The sequence below is a fragment of the Littorina saxatilis genome, linkage group LG14 (genome assembly GCF_037325665.1).
Source record: "Littorina saxatilis isolate snail1 linkage group LG14, US_GU_Lsax_2.0, whole genome shotgun sequence".
In the NCBI taxonomy this organism is placed as follows: domain Eukaryota; kingdom Metazoa; phylum Mollusca; class Gastropoda; order Littorinimorpha; family Littorinidae; genus Littorina; species Littorina saxatilis.
Window position 1 is genome coordinate 10240718 of NC_090258.1, and position 20999 is coordinate 10261716.

General features: G+C 40.6%; 1 protein-coding gene across 1 annotated transcript in view; it reads left to right on the forward strand.

The window, feature by feature from the left end:
- The window catches only part of LOC138947071 (cAMP-regulated phosphoprotein 21-like), a 71227-nt gene that overhangs the window by 39237 nt on the left and 10991 nt on the right, over nt 1-20999 (forward strand). The window contains exons 12-18 of the mRNA XM_070318505.1: nt 3179-3289; nt 7557-7646; nt 15110-15279; nt 17095-17307; nt 18026-19061; nt 19774-19858; nt 20850-20996. Coding sequence (XP_070174606.1) covers nt 3179-3289; nt 7557-7646; nt 15110-15279; nt 17095-17307; nt 18026-19061; nt 19774-19858; nt 20850-20996 — 1852 coding nt within the window. The remainder of the gene's footprint in view (nt 1-3178; nt 3290-7556; nt 7647-15109; nt 15280-17094; nt 17308-18025; nt 19062-19773; nt 19859-20849; nt 20997-20999) is intronic.

The window sequence follows — 20999 nt, forward strand, 5'->3', positions numbered from 1 at the left end:
TGAAAGGACTCCTCTCAACAAAGGGCACCTTCTGTTGTACATGTTTCTGTCATAGTGACCAAAATATACCTGTAATGACAATGGCCCTTCGTGGTCGACTGGGCGTTAAGCAAACAAACAAACAAATACCTGTAAAGACAGGCCGCCTGCAATGCGGGGACACTTTCAGCCAGTCTCAAGGCTGTCCTTTCATTGCAGGTATCCAAGTGAAATATCAGCGTCCCATCTTCCAAGGTCATAGACTCGTACTTTTCCAAGTCATTTTGTGTTTGTCTACGTCGTTGCAGACTCTATAACAAGCGTATTCAAGTGAAATATCAGCGTCCCATCTTCCAAGGTCATAGACTCGTACTTTTCCAAGTCATTTTGTGTTTGTCTCTGTCATTGCAGATTCTATAACAAGCGTATTCAAGTGAAATATCAGCGTCCCATCTTCCAAGGTCATAGACTCATACTTTTCCAAGTCATTTTTTGTTTGTCTCTGTCGTTGCAGGTTGTATAACAAGCGTATTCAAGTGAAATATCAGCGTCCTATCTTCCAAGGTGTCATGAAGTGGATTATAGTGCGAATAAAGGAGTTACTTTTATGTATACGTGTTCTGCCCTATCTAATTACACTGACTCTTCACTCTTCACACTACACACTTCAAACACAGAATTTGGGAGGATACGAACTTATTAATTCCTCACAAATTACAACACAATTCTTCACCTCAAAACATAATACCAATCAACTTCTCGAACACACAGTTCACACAATCTTATCGCAATCACTCAATATATGTGATTAAATGATATAAAGGTACTACAGCAGTCCCTGCAATGTACGGCCCCCGGCGTGAGCGGACACCTGACATGTACGGACACATTTGCTCGGCACGGAGTGTTTTCCTTCTATATTTGCCCCCTCTTAAACGGACACCTGCAAAACGTGGACGCGGACACTCATTTTCGGTCCCAAAAGCAGGTCATACCTCCAATGTACGGACAGACCATCGTCAAATTTTCACCACAACAACATCGATAACAGAGCAGTCCGGCTCTTGGTACAAAGATCACAGCCGCAATGGTGTGATGACAGTCACTGATAACTTGAGTGCACGTGTACCCATCGTGTGTCTGTGTGTAACCTCTTTCATTGACAAGATACTCTTGTTTCCCCTCAGCCTTGACCAGTGAGTCGGTTGCCTAATCTATGAACCCTTCAGTTGTCTTGCTTTGTCAAAAGTTACGACACAGTCAACTGGTTTTGCTCTGAGTGAACAGTGCAGCTGGTCTCTCTGCCCACAGCCCCCAACAGTACATGGCTGGAGGGAGTGAGAGAGAGAAAGGGGGGGGGGGGGGTGGAGGGTTAGCTGGCTAAACTCTGTGGGGTGTCGATGTCCGGTGTCACCGCATGTCAGCAGGAAGAGCATTGGAGAGAAATAGAGAGGTGTACTCTTCCACACAATTTCCAAGCATCAGTTGTCACGGCTTGGGGTAGGCATTAGTGAGGGAGAGTGGGAGCTGTGTTATGTACAGTGTATTTCCGACTGAAGAGTGAAAAGTCACTGCCATGCCACATGATCGGCATGCAGTCAATAAAGCCAGACAAGAAACAAATAAATTACTTGATTATGACATGCAGCTCTATCTGCTGCTATTTATTCAAACTGGTTTTCAAGCTTATTCTTGCAAAGCATCTGCACACGCTCCTCTGTGCTGTGTTTGTGTGGCTGCTTTCGTATGTCAGAGCATGGTGAGTGTGTTCACTGCCTTGAGGATTTATTTTATCTCTTCTTTTCAACACTTTTCATACAAATCATTTTTACAGAACGTTTAAAGAAGTATTAGGAGTTTATTGTTATTGTTTAGTAGCCACAAGAAGTGATTAGCATAGACTCAATCCTGTTGTTTGTGTGTCTCTGTGTGAGTGTATGGGGGAGGGGGTGGTGTGGTCACCCCTCCCGTGACCGGACACCTGCAATGTACGGACAGTTTTGCTATGGCCCAAGGGTGTCCGTTCATGAGAGGGACTGCTGTATCTCAAAAATAGATGACTGCACAAGTTACGGTGTTGACAGACACTCACGAGTTCGTATCACGGCTCACAGCATGTCGTCATTTACACATCCTTGTGCCGCTGAATCCACGTAGATGATGATTTCCCAGAAACTCTCCTTATAGATGCCAACATGCACCTTTCACGTTTCTCCCCGAGAAACACTTGCCATTAGCGAAAAGAACCGTCGTCTCTACGACCGGTAACGATGGAGACTCCTCCGTCCAGCCATCTCTGCGCCAATGTGGTTTCTTCCTCCACCATCGCTCTGCATTCTCCCGTGTAAGGTCCGTCCCTCGTACACGCCATGGAAAACTCTTCATGGAAACTCCTAAAGAATTAACCCAAGTTTTAATACAACATTCTCTTAAACCATCTCTTCTTCCTAAACAGTCATGTATCATCTCATACATTCTCGTTCATTCTACATTCACATTCCGTCCACAGTCAATATCCAAGCTATACTTAATCTATGAATAACACTACCATACATAGCATCACCGTCTTAAACATAACATAAATGCGTAACAACATTTATGTTCAAGAAATTACCCAACAAAAACCCTAATACAATCACAACAAGAATTCTCTTAAAACTTCACACTAGAATTTAGTGCACTTTGCATACACTACCATTTACATTCCAGCTATGTATTCAAGCTTCAATAATATACAACATAGTAAATCATTTACCTTAAGAGACCCGTCTCTTGACAGAGTGCTTGTTCCCTGAACAAGACCGACACACGCTGACAACCTTCCTGGTTGAAATTCTTAGGCGCTGTAATCTTTCTAGTTCATAACCAGCTCTATTTCTCAAACTTGTAAACGCAACTCATGTCAAGCTAAAGCTATTTCCTCGTGCAACCCACGAAACCCGTGATAACACTTCTCCTGTCCCCTACGCATCGGAATTCAATCTGTAGGGAGGTTAAAATCACGAAGTGTTTCACATCACAAATATCCTACTCGCATCTTTGTGACACAAGGTCATCGACTCATACTTTTCCAAGTCATTTTGTGTTTGTCTCTGTCGTTGCAAATTCTATAACAAGCGTATTCAAGTGAAATATCAGCTTTCAATGTCATAGACTCATACATTTCCAAGTCATTTTGTGTTTGTCTCTGTTGTTGCAGACTCTATAACAAGCGACAGCGCTCCTGTGCGCACGAAGCTAGCGTCACCAGAAAACTCACAGTCCCCTTTATCTAGGAGCAGTTCAGCCGACGTCAATTCTCCAAACCACGGTGAGAAATTTCAGCTCTATACTGACAACAGTTTTCGTTACGTTCACATTTTGTTGAGCCTTGAGTGGGCTATGATGAAAAAACAGCTTTTTTTGAAAGGATAGCAGTGATGGTTGTTTATGAGTGATTTGGGGGTTGGAGAGGGAGTGAAAGAGAATGTGGTGGGATGGGGAAGTGGGTGTGTGTGTGTGCGTGTATTTTAACTGACAGAAGACCAATGTCAGGCTTATTAAGAATGAATAGCACCTAGAGTGTTTCAGCGTTAATCGAGATTCAACTAATAGTGGGAACTTTTTTTCTACAGTGCAGGCAGTTTTTTTCAGCAGTGTTTTTAAAAATAGGCATGTTTTAACCAATCTTTGGCAAGGATCGTTGTGCTTCTGTATTAACAGAGATATGTAGCAACAGTTCATTCAACAAGATGTAGGCATTATGAGCATAATGAGACGTTTATTAACAGAATTGTCTTAGCTGTTACGTAACAATAGTACATGCACTTCTTTTGGTTCAAATATTAGTTTGAAATTTCCTTTTGTTAAAATCTGTATGTTGTATCTTGAACTGAGCAGAGCTTACAATTTTGTCATTATTTCAGACAAGTCAGTGTAGATTATCTTAGTTAATAACTGATAGTAGATTCTTTTTTATCATCATTATTATAACAAAGAAGTAATGATCAGTTAGTGACAGTGTAACACGGTTAGCTGTACTGGTAGGATTATCAGAGCTTGTCCGCAGTCTTGTAATGTGGGTGGTATCCAGTCGGCCGCTGTCAGCGTGAGTTCGTCCCTACGTTCGGCGAGAGATTTATTTCTCAGAGTCAACTTTGTGTGCAGACTCTCCTCGGTGTCCGAACATCCCCGTGTGTACACACAAGCACAAGACCAAGTGCGCACGAAAAAGATCCTGTAATCCATGTCAGAGTTCGGTGGATTATAGAAACACGAAAATACCCAGCATGCTTCCTCCGAAAGCGGCGTATGGCTGCCTAAATGGCGGGGTAAAAAACGGTCATACACGTAAAAATTCCACTCGTGCAAAAAACACGAGTGTACGTGGGAGTTTGAGCCCACGAACGCAGAAGAAGAAGAAGAAGTGAGTTAACAAATTCTCATAGATAAACATATGCCAGAGTGGGAGTGTTTGTGTTTGACAAGTAACCTTTCAACAGTGGAAGCCCCTTTCCAGACCTTCAAAAATATGAGAAAATCAGGTCTTAAAAAAACGGCACGGTTGGCCTAGTGGTAAGGCGTCCGCCCCGTGATCGGGAGGTCGTGGGTTCGAACCGGCACGGTTGACCTAGTGGTAAGGCGTCCGCCCCGTGATCGGGAGGTCATGGGTTCGAACCCCGGCCGGGTCATACCTAAGACTTTAAAATTGGCGATCTAGTGGCTGCTCCGCCTGGCGTCTGGCATTATGGGGTTAGTGTTAGGACTGGTTTGTCTGGTGTCAGAATAATGTGACTGGGTGAGACATGAAGCCTGTGCTGCGACTTCTGTCTTGTGTGTGGCGCACGTTATATGTCAAAGCAGCACCGCCCTGATATGGCCTTTCGTGGTCGGCTGGGCGTTAAGCAAACAAACAAACAAACAAACAAAGGTCTTAAAAAGGAGGGAGTCTTAAATGGGGGTTACATTTACAGAGGTTATGAACAGAAAGTTACCCCCCGCGGGTTAGGGGGAAGAATTTACCCGATGCTCCCCAGCATGTCGTAAGAGGCGACTAACGGATTCTGTTTCTCCTTTTACCCTTGTTAAGTGTTTCTTGTATAGAATATAGTCAATTTTTGTACAGATTTTAGTCAAGCAGTATGTAAGAAATGTTAAGTCCTTTGTACTGGAAACTTGCATTCTCCCAGTAAGGTAATATATTGTACTACGTTGCAAGCCCCTGGAGCAATTTTTTGATTAGTGCTTTTGTGAACAAGAAACAATTGACAAGTGGCTCTATCCCATCTCCCCCCTTTCCCCGTCGCGATATAACCTTCGTGGTTGAAAACGACGTTAAACACCAAATAAAGAAAGAAAGAACAGAAAGTTTTAAAAAAAACAGGGTCTTAAAAGGGAGGGACTCTTAAATTGGGGGGTCTTAAAAGGGGGTTCCACTGTACCAATCTTCAGCTATTCACTGAATTCTACCTAACAAACATTCTTCTGGGGATCCGACTTTCAAGCTGTCATGTCAAATGCTGAACTTTTAACTGTTCTCAAGTTTAAGACACACTCCTTTCTGTGTAAACCATTTGGCTCAGCATATCTGATAAATCTAAGCTTTTACATGAGACATGACTGTAAATAATGTTATGTTATTGTTTTTCCCCAAATGATTGTACAGCGCTTTGAGCAGGGTTGAAACCCTGGATACATGCGCTTTATAAATATTATGCATTATTTACACAGTAACATGCTTCCGTTTGAAACTTTGAGGTCGTCATCGTGGATTGATGCCCTCCCAAAGCCTAATTGAAGCCAATTACAGACCTGTTTACCAGTACGATTTGGGCGTATTTTGTACGCCAAATTATTATCAGTACGCGACAAAATACGCATAAGAAAAAGTCTAGAATATGTTTTTTGGTGTTGGTGTGCTGATTACGGGATGGTACAACTGATACCGGTTTCGGTCGAAGGGAGATAACTATGACAGTGAGTCTTCAGCTGTGGAAACCTTGTTCAGTTGTTGGCACGTGCGATCGTCTGGACAATCGTGGCAAAATGAAGCGGTAAAATGTGCCAGTTTCGGATGACTGTACCAAGTCTAAACAGCAGAAGCAGCAGATTTTCTTGGAGAAATATAAGAAAGAGCCAGGAATTGTGGAGTCTACTATGGGAAAAAGTCATGCACACTGCAAGTATTGTAAATCAGATTTCTCCGTTGTCCATGCTGGGAAATATGACATCGAACGACACTGCAGTTCCAAAACTCACATGGACAAGGTTGCTGCAAAGAAATCCGCTGAAAGCTGCCAAGGAATTATCAAGCTGCCAAATCCTGCCAGAAGAAAAGGCTGTAGTCCGTGCTGAAGCAATGTTTTCTGAGATGATTGTAAAAATGAACTTGCCACTGTCAACCGCAGATGTTATTTCACGAACTTCATCTTTTCATTATCAATCTGCTTGGAAGACACTGGTTATAATGTTATAAACTGACAGGTAAATAAAATTGTTTTATCCCTGTTGTATCGGAAGGAGTTAAATTCTGAAGATGTTCACAAGACATGCTATTCTTACACAAACACGTTTGCACCCACGGCGTACGTTTTGCCTAGCCCATATGGCTTTGCTTGCAAAGTACACCAACTTTTTGAAAAATACACTTAACTTTTTTAAAAAAAAGTACTCTTGTCTCAGGTTTAGGGTAAACAGGTCTGCAATTAGCTTTGGTCGGGCGTCAATCCACGATGAAGACCTCGAAGTTTCAAATGGTAGCATGTTAATGTTATTGTAATTCAATCTGACAACGATCTCTTTCCTGCTTTCATGCAGTTGTAAACAGACAGAATTGGTTCTGTTCTGTTTACACACTATTTTCAGTCCACCTACCTGCAAGGGTCAAGTCCCAAGAAATATGTCTCTGTATTCCTATCTTATCTGCTCTTGGTTTTTTTTCTTTCACATTCATTTTCCCTTCTTTTTTGACGGGTTTCTGGACAGCAAACTCTAAAACAAATTCTTTTCATCACAAATGCGATCTTTGGAATTGACTAACGTAGTCCGGAAGAATTCATGCATCAACTTACATTACGTATTCGACGTCATCACTTCGCATAACTTATGGTCTCGGTATTTCGTTGGCCTTCATATTTCCTACTTGTAAAATGACCCTCAAAGCTAACCGAGACTAGTTGAGGTTGTATCAATGCGCCTTGCCAGCAGGTGGTCATTAGCTTTTTTAGCGAGTGTACATCGACAATTAATGACCGGTAATTTTTAATGAGTTGGGGCATTCTGACCAATCACAGGATCTGTTTCATTAAAACGCCAACTTGATTGAATTACAATATTATTTATTATTATAGAGAAAAGTGGAAAATAAATAGTTCTGAAGAAAATAAGAACATTTAAAACAAAAAAATAACACAACGGTAACCAGATTTGGTATATATATTCTTAATCAATATTTCCACAGCTTGTCGCTGCCTTCTTGGGGATGGTAAAAATTAAGAAAGACTTAAAAAAATAAAATTCCTTAAGAAAACAATCATTTTTAAAGGGCAGCTAATGGTAACAAGAATTTGAAGTGTGACGGTGTTGTGTGTTCTATTCAGGGTTTGGGACAGGCCCACCATACACGGTTCTTGTCGCTCCAGATATCAACGCTATTCCACCCGGCAGTATGGTGGTGAACCCTATCACCTGTTAGTAATCTCCCCTTCTCAACCATTTATCTCCCTTGTCAGAGCTCTTTTTCTGGTGCTTATCCCCTTTGCTGCCTTTTTTTATTTTTTTATACCTACTTTACTTGGCCACTTTTCTATTAAATGATTAATTCTCATTTCTCATAACCCCCCCCCCCCCCCCCCCCTTTTTTTTTTTCTTTCTTGGTTATGTATCTACCTGGCCCCCTTTTTCAGCACTTATCTCCCTTGCCAGATTTGTATCGGTACTTATCTTCCTTGCTCGCCCGCCCGCTTCGTTCCTACTTATTACACCTTGTTTTTACTTGCATTTTATTTTTCCAACTTTCTCTGAGTGCTGTTGGCCCTTAAGTGACTTAATCCTAGCAGTGGTGTGTAGCTTGGCTTTGAGCTTTTTTCTCTGCTTATTGTAGAATTTAATCTGAGTCGCTTTTTGTTCAGTTGTCAGTGGGATTTTTTTCTCCAGTTCTTTCTCTTTCAGACCTGGGAACCCATACGATTTCGCCGTATTTATATGCATTATTGTCTAGAATACGGTCGGTGGAAAAAAAAGTACGTCAAGAAAAATTCCTAGACTACTTTTCTTCACAAGCGCATCTCGAAGCCGATCCAGTATTTTGACACATGATTAGTTTTTGTCAGTTTACATTGAAAGAAGCATTTGTTTTAAATGTATTGGTAAGCTTAATTAACGATGCGAGTGAAGCATGGTTGAATCATGGATGTTCAAATGCTGTGTGGAGAACGCTTATTTTTCTGAAAATACACCAAGCTTGTTTGAAAATACTCCAAATGCTAAACAAGGGCTCCCAGGTCTGCTCTTTAATTGTCAGGCATGGCAATGGTCCTCGGATCCGCATAGAGGTTTAGAAATGAAATTTTAGAGGAAATATTTTTTTTTCAGAGTCGAAACTTTAAAATGTGCAAGGGCATTTTATATTTACAAATCGCTCAAGTGTCTTTAAACGAAACAGCTCTGAATAGGAAAAGATTATTGACTCCAGCTCGTCTCCGTGAGCCCAGTAGATAATTTTGATACTGATTTTTTATCCAACTTCCACTGGATTTGGTCTAGAATGGGTAGATTTTGATCATGCCTTAAAAAAAAAATGTCCGGACCCCCCTATATTTCAGAGGTTTTTCCTCTCAGTCATTCCCATGCCTGAATTTTCCTGTCTGTTCAGCTGGAAATTCTTGTTCTCCTGGCACGCCCCACCCCCATTCGCGCCTTCTTCTTCCATCCCTTGAGTTGTAAAATTCTTGAGAAGATTTATAAAATAAAATTGCTGCAGCTACTGAGAGCTTTAGTGTTGGTTGCTTTAACCTCTATAAAACTGCATGGAGCTGAAGTAGTGTTTACATTCAAATTTACTTCACATGCAGAAATAAGAATAAAACAAAACAAGAGGCGAAGCCTTCAAGGCTCACGTAAGAAATCGACAAACAGTAACACAAACTCAATCACTCCGTCACACATACACACACACACACACACACACACACACAGTAAGCATAGGTGAAACTGTGCAAGAAAGCGAGACACTAGATCTGCCAACTAGTCTCGGCCCGCTCACAATAACAATGACCGAGACTTTCAGTAATTCCTTCGCGTGACGTCTAACCCTCTTACGTCATAATGTGACGTCTTCAAATGTTAAAGTTTCTATCACACACGTCAAACACTTTTGACCGAGACGTAATCTTCTTATGCAAGCTTTATCCATAGACTCGGAAATGTTAAAGTTTCTATCACACACACATACGCACGCACAGACAGACAAAAGTTAGCATCGCATAGGCTACACTTACTTGAGCCAAAAATGGGTAGCGCCTTACTGTATTGGCAGCTTGCTTCCCCAGGGAGAAAGCAACTCAAATTTCCATGAGGGTAACCTGATAGAATTATATGACATTACCTTATCTTACCTTAAACTCACCTTACCTAAAAGAAGAAAAGTTGCAAAAACGCTTTCCGCTTCTAGGATCGGAGCTTGCTTGTTTTTTTGTTTTTTACATCTTCCTACCCTTGAAATTCTTAACCGTACTTTGTTTTTTTGTGAAATATATTCACATTTCTTAGCTGCCAGGCATTTCTAAGCTTTGATTTTTGTTGGTAGTGTTATTAATTCAGCAATATTTACATATCAATATGATATGATTTTTCAGTGTATTTTTTTAAAGAAATGTGAGCTTCCTGTGCTGTTAATAGAGGTTTTTCCCTGCACTATTTGTATCTTGCGGACTAGTCTATACAAAGTTTTATGACTTGGTGTTATCTGTCCACCTGTGCGTTTCCTCAAAACACAAGTTTCGTGTATTTATCTCTCGGTGTGAATTTGAGTTTTTACACTTGTCGTCTTCTGTCATAATGCGCACTGAAAGTTACTGTTTTCACACCAATTCTTTGTCTTCTTGGTGGACGAATATATATAGCTTTTATATACATATGCACAACTTTAAATTTGTTCTTCATGTTGTGAACACTCAGTATGGTTTCCACATTTTCAGTCTCTTAGTGATCTGATTTTTCTTTACTTTCAGTTCTGTGTCAATAAAGTTTGATTTTGAAACAGTTGTCGCCTCATTCCCCCCATATTCTGCAAGTTTGTCATTTTGAACAGATAATAATTAGTGGTGTCTTGTTCCTCACTCTCTCTTCTCAATTCATCCATTTTTTAGAGAGAGAAAAACTATTTGATTGCAACAGTTCAGATTTATTCATCAGCTGAGCATGGTCACTTTGCTTCGGCGAAGTATGGGAAACTGCAAAAGGCCATGAACTATGAATCTTTTCAGTCTTAATTCTATTTTTTTACTCTTTTTTTCTCCTTCTAATGCCTGATGCAAAGGTTTTTTTTATCTTGTATGAAATGTTGAATTTGGTTCAGTTATGAAAAGTTTTGATAAAAACCATAGGTGAGTGTGAAAACAGTTGAATAAATGCATATTATTTTTTTGTCTTATCAAGAGGACGGTTTAATTAACTTTAAATGAAGTAATCAAACCACCACTGAAATCATCAGTGAACATAGCTTCTTGGAAGAAATCTTGCTATGTGTTTTAACCCAACTTGGTTTTGACCCAACTGAGCAATCAGGGGAGTGGTAAGATTCCTGAACTCCTCTAACCGATGTGTATAATTATTTGACTTGGAATTATGAGGGTTAAAACTTTGTAAAGTGTCAAGTATTGACTTGGAATTATGTGGGTTAAAACTTTGTAAAGTGTAAAGTAGTAGTATTTGATTTGGAATTGTGTACAGAATAATTTATTTATGTATGTTTTGGTGAGGCGCTTAGAACTATTTTAGGATTTGCGCTATATAGATATCCATATTATTATTATCAAGCATTCACCTGTCAACTTGACTTAACAGTACATATAAATATCCTCATTTTTATTATTAATGATTCAACTGTCCACTTGACTTAACAGTACATATTAATATCCTCATTATTATTATTAATCATTCAACTGTCCACTTGACTTAACAGTACATATAAATATCCTCATTATTATTATTAATCATTCAACTGTCCACTTGACTTAACAGTACATATAAATATCCTCATTATTATTATTAATCATTCAACTGTCCACTTGACTTAACAGTACATATTAATATCCTCATTATTATTATTAATCATTCAACTGTCCACTTGACTTAACAGTACATATTAATATCCTCATTATTATTATTAATCATTCAACTGTCCACTTGACTTAACAGTACATATAAATATCCTCATTATTATTATTAATCATTCAACTGTCCACTTGACTTAACAGTACATATAAATATCCTCATTATTATTATTAATCATTCAACTGTCCACTTGACTTAACAGTACATATAAATATCCTCATTATTATTACTTATCATTCAACTGTCCACTTGACTTAACAGTACATATAAATATTCTCATTATTATTATTAATCATTCAACTGTCCACTTGACTTAACAGTACATATAGATATCCTCATTATTATTACTTATCATTCAACTGTCCACTTGACTTAACAGTACATATAAATATCCTCATTATTATTATTAATCATTCAACTGTCCACTTGACTTAACAGTACATATAAATATCCTCATTATTATTACTTATTCCCCCCTCTGCTTCTTTACCTCTGTAAACTTGTAGGGGTAGTTATTTTTCGATAATGACCCAGCAACCAAACAAATAACGACCCAGCAACAGCCTGAATCCTCGATAGTGCAATGGGTTGAGAAGCTGTTCTGTTTCGGTACTACTTTTTGCGACTGAAAAGTTCCGAACGCTCTAATGTACGAAGTATACATCTCTGGAGCAAACAATACAAACATACCGCATTTAAATTAACAACTACAGGCCTGAACACATGAATCTCCATATAAAATCCATGAGTTCGGTTGTTTTCTGAATCTAGATCAGACGTTCATCACAAGCAATTTCCCAAGGCAAGTAACTCATACTTTGTCTAGCGACAAGAGTAGTTCCCCTTCTTTTCAACAATATTTCATTTAATAAACAGATCACACGCAACCAAATGCACACATCTCATCAATTTAAACAACATAAAGCGGTTTCATACACTATTTTCCCCAGAAAACTTAACTTCATACAGTTTTTAACGTTGGAACACGGGTGCAAAAGTTCGTCTGCTAGTCCCATTTGACGAAAGAACATTATCCTAACCGATACCAAAACATATACAGAACACACATTATTCCCCCCTCTGCTTCTTTACCTCTGTAAACTTGTAGAGCTAGTTATTTTTCGATAATGACCCAGCAACCAAACAAATAACGAGCCAGCAACAGCCTGAATCCTCGATAGTGCAATGGGTTGAGAAGCTGTTCTGTTTTGGTACTACTTTTGCGACTGAAAAGTTCCGAACGCTCTATACGTACGAAATATACATCTCTGGAGCAAACAATACAAACATACCGCATTTAAATTAACAACTACAGGCCTGAACACATGAATCTCCATATAAAATCCATGAGTTAGGTTGTTTTCTGAATCTAGATCTGCCGTGCACACACCGTTCATCACAAGCAAATTCCCAAGGCAAGTAACTCATACTCTTGCCGACAAGAGTAGTTCCCCTTCTTTTAACGCAGTTTCTTCGACAACACTGCAATCCGACGGTCAGTTTTCAACAATATTTCATTTTATAAACAGATCACACGCAACCAAATGCACACATCTCATCAATTTAAACAACATAAAGCGGTTTCATACACTATTTTCCCCAGAAAACTGAACTTCATACAGTAATTAACGTTGGAACACGGGTGCAAAAGTTCGTCTGCTAGTCCCATTTGACGAAAGAACATAATCCTAAACGATACTAAAACATAAACAGAACACACAATATCTGCCTTTACCGCCACAGCAGAATAACAGCATATCTGTGTACTTGATTTTAGTCTAAAACAGGGAAACTGACAAGAAGTGTTAACAGAATGGAATGATTTGCACGGAACTATACAACCGCGCATTAATCGATCGCCTGCGCAGGTTGACTGGTTGAGTGATTCGGATTCGATCAAACTTTCGCACAAAAACTCCTGTTTTCTTTGAATAACTGAAGAAAGGAGGAATAAAGAGGTTACACACCTCGTCTCGGTGATTATTAAAAATAATGGTCTCAGTTCGCGGTCATGAAAAAGCTCGCTGAAGCTCGCATTTTTCATGATCCGCCAACTTCGACCATTATTTTTAATAATCACTGAGACTCGGCATGTAACCTCTACATATCTGCCTTTGCCGCCACAGCAGAATAACAGCATATCTGTGTACTTGATTTTAGCCCAAAATAGGAAAACTGACAAGAAGTGTTAACAGAATGGAATGATTTGCACGGAACTATACAACCGCGCATTAATCGATCGCCTGCGCAGGTTGACTGGTTGAGAGAATAGGATTCGATCAAACTTTCGCAAAAAAACTCCTCTTTTCTTTGAATAACTTAACAAAAGGAGGAATAAAGAGGTTACATACCTCGTCTCAGTGATTATTAAAAATAATGGTCTCAGTTCGCGGTCATGAAAAAGCTCGCTAAAGCTCGCATTTTTCATGATCCGCTAACTTCGACCATTATTTTTAATAATCACTGAGACTCGGCATGTAACCTCTACTTATCATTCAACTGTCCACTTGACTTAACAGTACATATAAATATTCTCATTATTATTATTAATCATTCAACTGTCCACTTGACTTAACAGTACATATAGATATCCTCATTATTATTACTTATCATTCAACTGTCCACTTGACTTAACAGTACATATAAATATCCTCATTATTATTACTTATCATTCAACTGTCCACTTGACTTAACAGTACATATAAATAGCCTCATTATTATTATTAATCATTCAACTGTCCACTTGACTTAACAGTACATATAAGTATCCTTATTATTATTATTAATCATTCAACTGTCCACTTGACTTAACAGTACATATAAATAGCCTCATTATTATTATTAATCATTCAACTGTCCACTTGACTTAACAGTACATATAGATATCCTCATTATTATTATTAATCATTCAACTGTCCACTTGACTTAACAGTACATATAAATATCCTCATTATTATTATTAATCATTCAACTGTCCACTTGACTTAACAGTACATATAAATATCCTCATTATTATTATTAATCATTCAACTGTCCACTTGACTTAACAGTACATATAAATATCCTCATTATTATTATTAATCATTCAACTGTCCACTTGACTTAACAGTACATATAAATATCCTCATTATTATTATTAATCATTCAACTGTCCACTTGACTTAACAGTACATATTAATATCCTCATTATTATTATTAATCATTCAACTGTCCACTTGACTTAACAGTACATATAAATATCCTCATTATTATTATTAATCATTCAACTGTCCACTTGACTTAACAGTACATATAAGTATCCTCATTATTATTATTAATCATTCAACTGTCCACTTGACTTAACAGTACATATAAATATCCTCATTATTATTATTAATCATTCAACTGTCCACTTGACTTAACAGTACATATTAATATCCTCATTATTATTATTAATCATTCAACTGTCCACTTGACTTAACAGTACATATAAATATCCTCTTTATTATTATTAATCATTCAACTGTCCACTTGACTTAACAGTACATATAAATATCCTCATTATTATTATTAATCATTCAACTGTCCACTTGACTTAACAGTACATATAAATATCCTCATTATTATTATTAATCATTCAACTGTCCACTTGACTTAACAGTACATATAAATATCCTCTTTATTATTATTAATCATTCAACTGTCCACTTGACTTAACAGTACATATAAATATCCTCATTATTATTATTAATCATTCAACTGTCCACTTGACTTAACAGTACATATAAATATCCTCATTATTATTACTTATCATTCAACTGTCCACTTGTGTTAACAGTACAACCACACACCAATGCGGACGGCACGACGTACAGGTACAATCCCCATGACCTGTCCAGCGTTCCCCCGTGGCTGGTCAGCGGTCAGCCAGCCAACATCCAACATCATCCCAGTGCTCCCAACATCAGCTTTAACCCCGCTCCCTCTGTCCACCAAGTGCAATATACAGTGAGTTCTTGGTGCATGTGGTTAATTGGATCAGAGGTGAGATGGTATGGTTGTATGATGACATAGCGCAAACCACAGTCAAGCACCCATGACCAATTTCGGCTTAAAGCAAGCTCCTTCAGTCCACCAACTGCAGAATTCAGTGAGTTGTACAAATATGTCACTGAACAAATGGATTCCGTCCTGTGAAGACATATTTGGTGCACTGTCCTCGCTTTGCCTTCTCTCTAATTTTTATCTGCCTTACGCGGTTTTGGTTTAACACTATTGTGACTAGCACTGCCACGGCGTTAACGTCCTGCCTGCCCAAGCTTGCCACCAAGAAACTTCCCAAAAATCAGTAACTGTAAAGAAATCTGTCTAGCAAGCTTGAATTAAGTCCAATCACCACCAAATTTTGTGTACTAATTCAAAAATGGATGCCCAGTTCAGTCGTGCTATTTATAAGTTTGTCACGCGATTTGTTTTAGCAAAGGGGGGTGAAAGGGGGATAATTTGTGTTTTTTAACGTTTTTTTGTGTGTGTTTTATTTTCCACTGCTTTTTTTAAAAGTTATTCTTTAACAGAAAGTATTATAAATAATGTTATAACCAAACAAGGTGTAAAACCTATGAATTAGCTGAAATATTGTTAACATTGTACACAGAAATAAGGAGACAGTACAAAGAAAAAAACAAGCAAATCACGCATTCACTCACAGCATCCTGACTCAAATGAAACAAAACTGTAACACTCACCAAATGATGTCTAGGTAATCCATATTGAATATAAGTCACATTTTCACAACAAAGTATCAACTGTACACCTATGAACAATTCCAAAAGGATTTGAAGGCTCCAGCCATCCATTGTTATCAGTGCTGCCACGCCCCCATAGCTCCTGCACAATTCCGAGATACATGTTCGTCTAGCAGTATCACCCCCTACCACGTGTAGTTGCCGACTCGTACTAGCAACAACGGGACTGTTTCTTCCTCAATATCAATGCTATTATCGCTTTCTTGAGGCTAAAACGACACGATGTATCATGATCTACAGGATCCTCAAGATCCAACATCCGGAGAATCTCCTCCCGTGACAAGGCTCGCCTTCGATTCATTTTTTTTGTTCGAAAACACCACGCAAATCTGCACTAATTTGATCAAGCCGGAAGAGAAAACCACGTGTATCAAGGGAAACAACTCAATTTATTGCAATCTTCAAAAACCGGGAAGCAATCACGAGTCGTGTACCTTGTATGTCTAATACTAAAATAGTCACTTCCCGTCCGTGGGCGTTGCAGCGCTATTACTAATATAGTCACCTCCCGTCGCGAAAGTGTTAAGCGTGTTTTTATTAATTTTCTTGTATACATGTTTTAAACAGTAACAACATTAAGAACGTTAACAAGCAGACTGCTTATGGACACGTTCTAAAACTGATAAATCAATACACATTCTGATAACAAGACATGGCGAACAAGTGATAACTTCAACCCTTTTCTTTCAAAATATTTCACAATATTTTATACAAATAAAATGAAGAGAGAGAGAGAGAGAATGCTTTGCTACATCTTACGCGGTTTTAACGTGAAGTTGTGGGTTAGCACAGAGGTGTATTTACTATCTGTATCGCATATGAATATAACCTGTTAAATGTTCACACGTGAAATAATTTTCTGCTGGCGTCTCTCGGGCTCGTTACATGTAATCCCTTTCCTCTCTACATTGTGGTCGATAAAACTACAATTAGACTTCACTTACTAAGGTAACCTCGTCATAATTTTGCAATTTACCCTGCGAGGATGATAGAATGAATGTTGTGGTTTCCGTGGCAGCAAAACAATGATCTGTGCAATCGGTTCTCGGCCATGGAGGTGGCCACGCCCCTGGAGACATCGCTGGAGGGCCAGCAGATGATAATGACTCACCATCAACCTCAACCTGCACACCAACCACACCTACAGCAACCGGGCCAGTTCCCCATCATGGTGTCAACCGGCATCCAGCCGCCACAACAGTACATCTCCACTTACTCCAGCCCTGCACAGGTACAATCTTCTTTTTTTTTTCTTTTTTTTTCCTTTCTTGACTCTTGGTCCTTGTCCCAGTATGCTCTCACACCGCCCTGTCACAGCATTCACGGCTCCATCCACATCTGAATTTCGTTCTGCTGCCAGACTTGTCGATGTCACAGACACTCCAGGTTGGGGTTTCAGGTCGCTGCGGTGGGCTACTATACCCTCTGAAGATGACCCACGTGGGTACACGCTTAGATGGAACTGAAGTATGATGCTGATGGCTGTTCTGGCTTGGTTATAGGGATACTATTGATCTGACCGTTTTAGAGGAGTTTCTGGCGAATTTGACTAATTTGGGGAATTTATTGACACACATGGCTCGATTTTCTCAAAAAAGCACCTCCAGTATACTAATAAATTAAATCAAAGTGGGTGGATGAAAAACCAGTGCTGAGCGGTTTACGTCAGTAGCGCCACGGGGGACCAAGCGGACCAGATAACTGAAGTCGAGTGGTCAAGAGAAATGATAAAATTCTTACACAAGAGGGCACTTTCCCTTGGATTTTACGACATATTCTGTTACCTTCTCCATGCATTTGTATCGGCTTGTGTACATGTGAACGTGCGTGCTCGTGTGCGAGTTACTTTGAAATGCACAGCAAGAGATTGGTAGTATTTATGCAGTGTTTGACAATGGCAACATACCTGGTATAAAATAGATTTCTTCAAGCTTATGTTTGTCTCACAGGGTCCCAGCTTCTACACTGGAGCCCAGCTGCAGTTTGTGCCGGTGGACGCCCAGGGCCAGTGCCTGTCGCTCACGGCAACCAGCCCGCAGCAGATGCAGTCTGGCATGGTGAGCTATGGTCAGCCGCAGCTGGTTCAGACAGCGTCCAACATGCAGCCAGGCATGATGGATCAGTCAGGCATGACGCCCGGCAATCCGTACGGACAGACAGTGTACACAGGGACGGTGAATGACGGCGGCAACGCCAACGGCTGCTACGTTCCCTACATGACCAACAGCAGTGTCATGTACCCCACCACGCAGTACGGGGGTGGGGGGATGACCATGACCCCTGCAGCGGCGGCCGCGCACTACGGCGCTTACAACCCTCCACAGTCGTCGTCACCGCAACTGACGCAGTTCGCACCCATGACGGGCGCTCAGGTGCGACCGGCCACGCCCCCCTGTCTCCCCATCGCTCAGCCCGTGGGGTATCATCACAACCAGCAGGGGATGGGGGTGTCCTCCCCTCCGCAGTTCCAACAAGGGACGTACTACCAGGCCCCGCCCCACCACTACCCCGGCCAGGGGCAAGCCATGGGACAGGTGATGCAGGTGTCAGTCAGGCCTCAGGGCGGGGCAGGGGGCGGGGCTCCCGTCAGCACAGGCCACACCCATCACCACCAGCACCACCCCCAGGGCTCCCATCCTCCCTCCCTGCAGCACTCGCAATCCTTTCCAATGCTGCGCAGCGTGCCCACCTCCATGTGTTCCGCCCCCAACCCCGCCCCCATGGGACTGGGCTCTGCCCATTTGGGGCTAGGCTCCACCCCCAACGGTAACCCCAACCCTCCGCACCACTCCCAGCACCCCATGATGACCATGAAGAGCATGTCTATAGGCAGCATGCAGACCAACGGGGGAGCAGCCACGCCCGACAAAGACACGCCCGGTCTTATGGGCGGAGCCTCTGCATTCATGCCAGGCGTCAATCAAGCCACGCCCATGCAGTTTCCGGGACAGTTTGTGGCCCAAGGAATACGACAGCCACAGCCTGGTGAGTGAAGGGAACCAGCTTGTCACATGGAATGTAGGGCAGTTACACAGAGTTCCAATCTGTTTCACATTTTAGTGTAGCATTCAACCCTTTGCCTGTAGACCGTCAAAAAAAAAGTGTGGCTTACAGAACTGTTTCACTTCTTTCACTCTCTCTTGCAGTCACTGTGAGGCGCAACTTTTACCCCTGTGCCCTATTGACCGGTATCACCTTGTGTACGGCTAAAGAAGAGTACAGATGTACACACATCGCAATACAAAGAAACAGAACACTCCCTCTCTAGTGATTTGCATGTTTCTGCTTCTATGACCTGGACACAGTTTCCTCTCAGACATCAAAGGCCTCGGTAAAACTTGGTCAATGATTCATCATCAGTGTCTATGAACTAGGGCAGGCAGCTGAGCTCAGCTGAAAATGTGGTCATTGACCTGAGGTCATGAGGCAAAACAGCTCTGAGTATGCAGACTCTTTTATCTCACTGCACATCAGGGAGAAAACCTATTACCACTCTGTATTCCTTGGACTTGCGGCGAATACACCGGAAGCGCCTATTGTGTGGATTTTTTGCATTTTAACTTGAACCTTAAAAGTCGGGGTTGTGCCTTTTACAACAAAGCCCATTTGGCGAGGTAAACATTTTTGATTTGGCCATCCTTGTATTCATAGTGTCTTGTTACTTCCCCTGTTAGCGAGTGACTTATCTGTGTGCCAGGTGATCTCCGTATGATGGGCGGAGCGTCAATACGACCGCAGATGACTCCATCTTTGATAGCATTTCAACCTGTTAGAAATAGCAAGTAAGTATGGTCTGTGTCTGTATATGTATGTATGTGTGGGCGTGTGTGTGTGCGCATGTGTGTGTGTTAGTTTTAAATCTGAGATACTACATACCATCTGTATGTGTGTGGGTGAGCATCTTTGTGTCAATAAGAAGGAAACTGGTGTGAATCCTCTACCGTGTTATCAATATATTTTTATTATTTATAATTATTGAGTCACTTGAGAAAAAGTGACTCTATGTAATCGGTCAGTGTTAGTCTGTCCGGCCGGCCGGCCGGCCGTCCGTAGACACCACCTTAACGTTGGACTTTTCTCGGAAACTATCAAAGCGATCGGGCTCATATTTTGTTTAGTCGTGACCTCCAATGACCTCTACACTTTAACGATGGTTTCGTTGACCTTTGACCTTTTCAAGGTCACAGGTCAGCGTCAAAGGAAAAATTAGACATTTTATATCTTTTCTCGGAAACTATCAAAGCGATCGGGCTCATATTTTGTTTAGTCGTGACCTCCAATGACCTCTACACTTTAACGATGGTTTCGTTGACCTTTGACCTTTTTCAAGGTCACAGGTCAGCGTCAAAGGAAAAATTAGACATTTTATATCTTTGACAAAGTTCATCGGATGTGATTGAAACTTTGTAGGATTATTCTTTACATCAAAGTATTTACATCTGTAGCCTTTTACGAACGTTATCAGAAAAACAAGGGAGATAACTAGCCTTTTCTGTTCGGCAACACACAACTTAACGTTGGGCTTTTCTCGGAAACTATAAAAGTGACCGGGCTCAAATTTTATGTGAACGTGACTCATTGTGTTGTGAATAGCAATTTCTTCCTGTCCATCTGATGCCTCATATAATATTCAGAACTGCGAAAGTGACTCGATCGAGCGTTTGCTCTTCTTGTTGTTATTAATTATCGGGACTTGCGCTATAGAAAAGTGATTTATTTATTTGTTTTTAAATTGTTATTATTATTAATCCTGTGTGGTATTCTCACTCTCAGGCCTTCAGGTCCCCGTCAGTCCCGCCCACCCAAACGTCACCATAGCAACCTTGGCAGCAACCAACCGCCTCCCACCACCGCCTCTGCTTCGGTGGCCAGAGTGATGTCCCATGACTCGGCCTCCGCTGTACAGCAAACGTTAAACAGGTT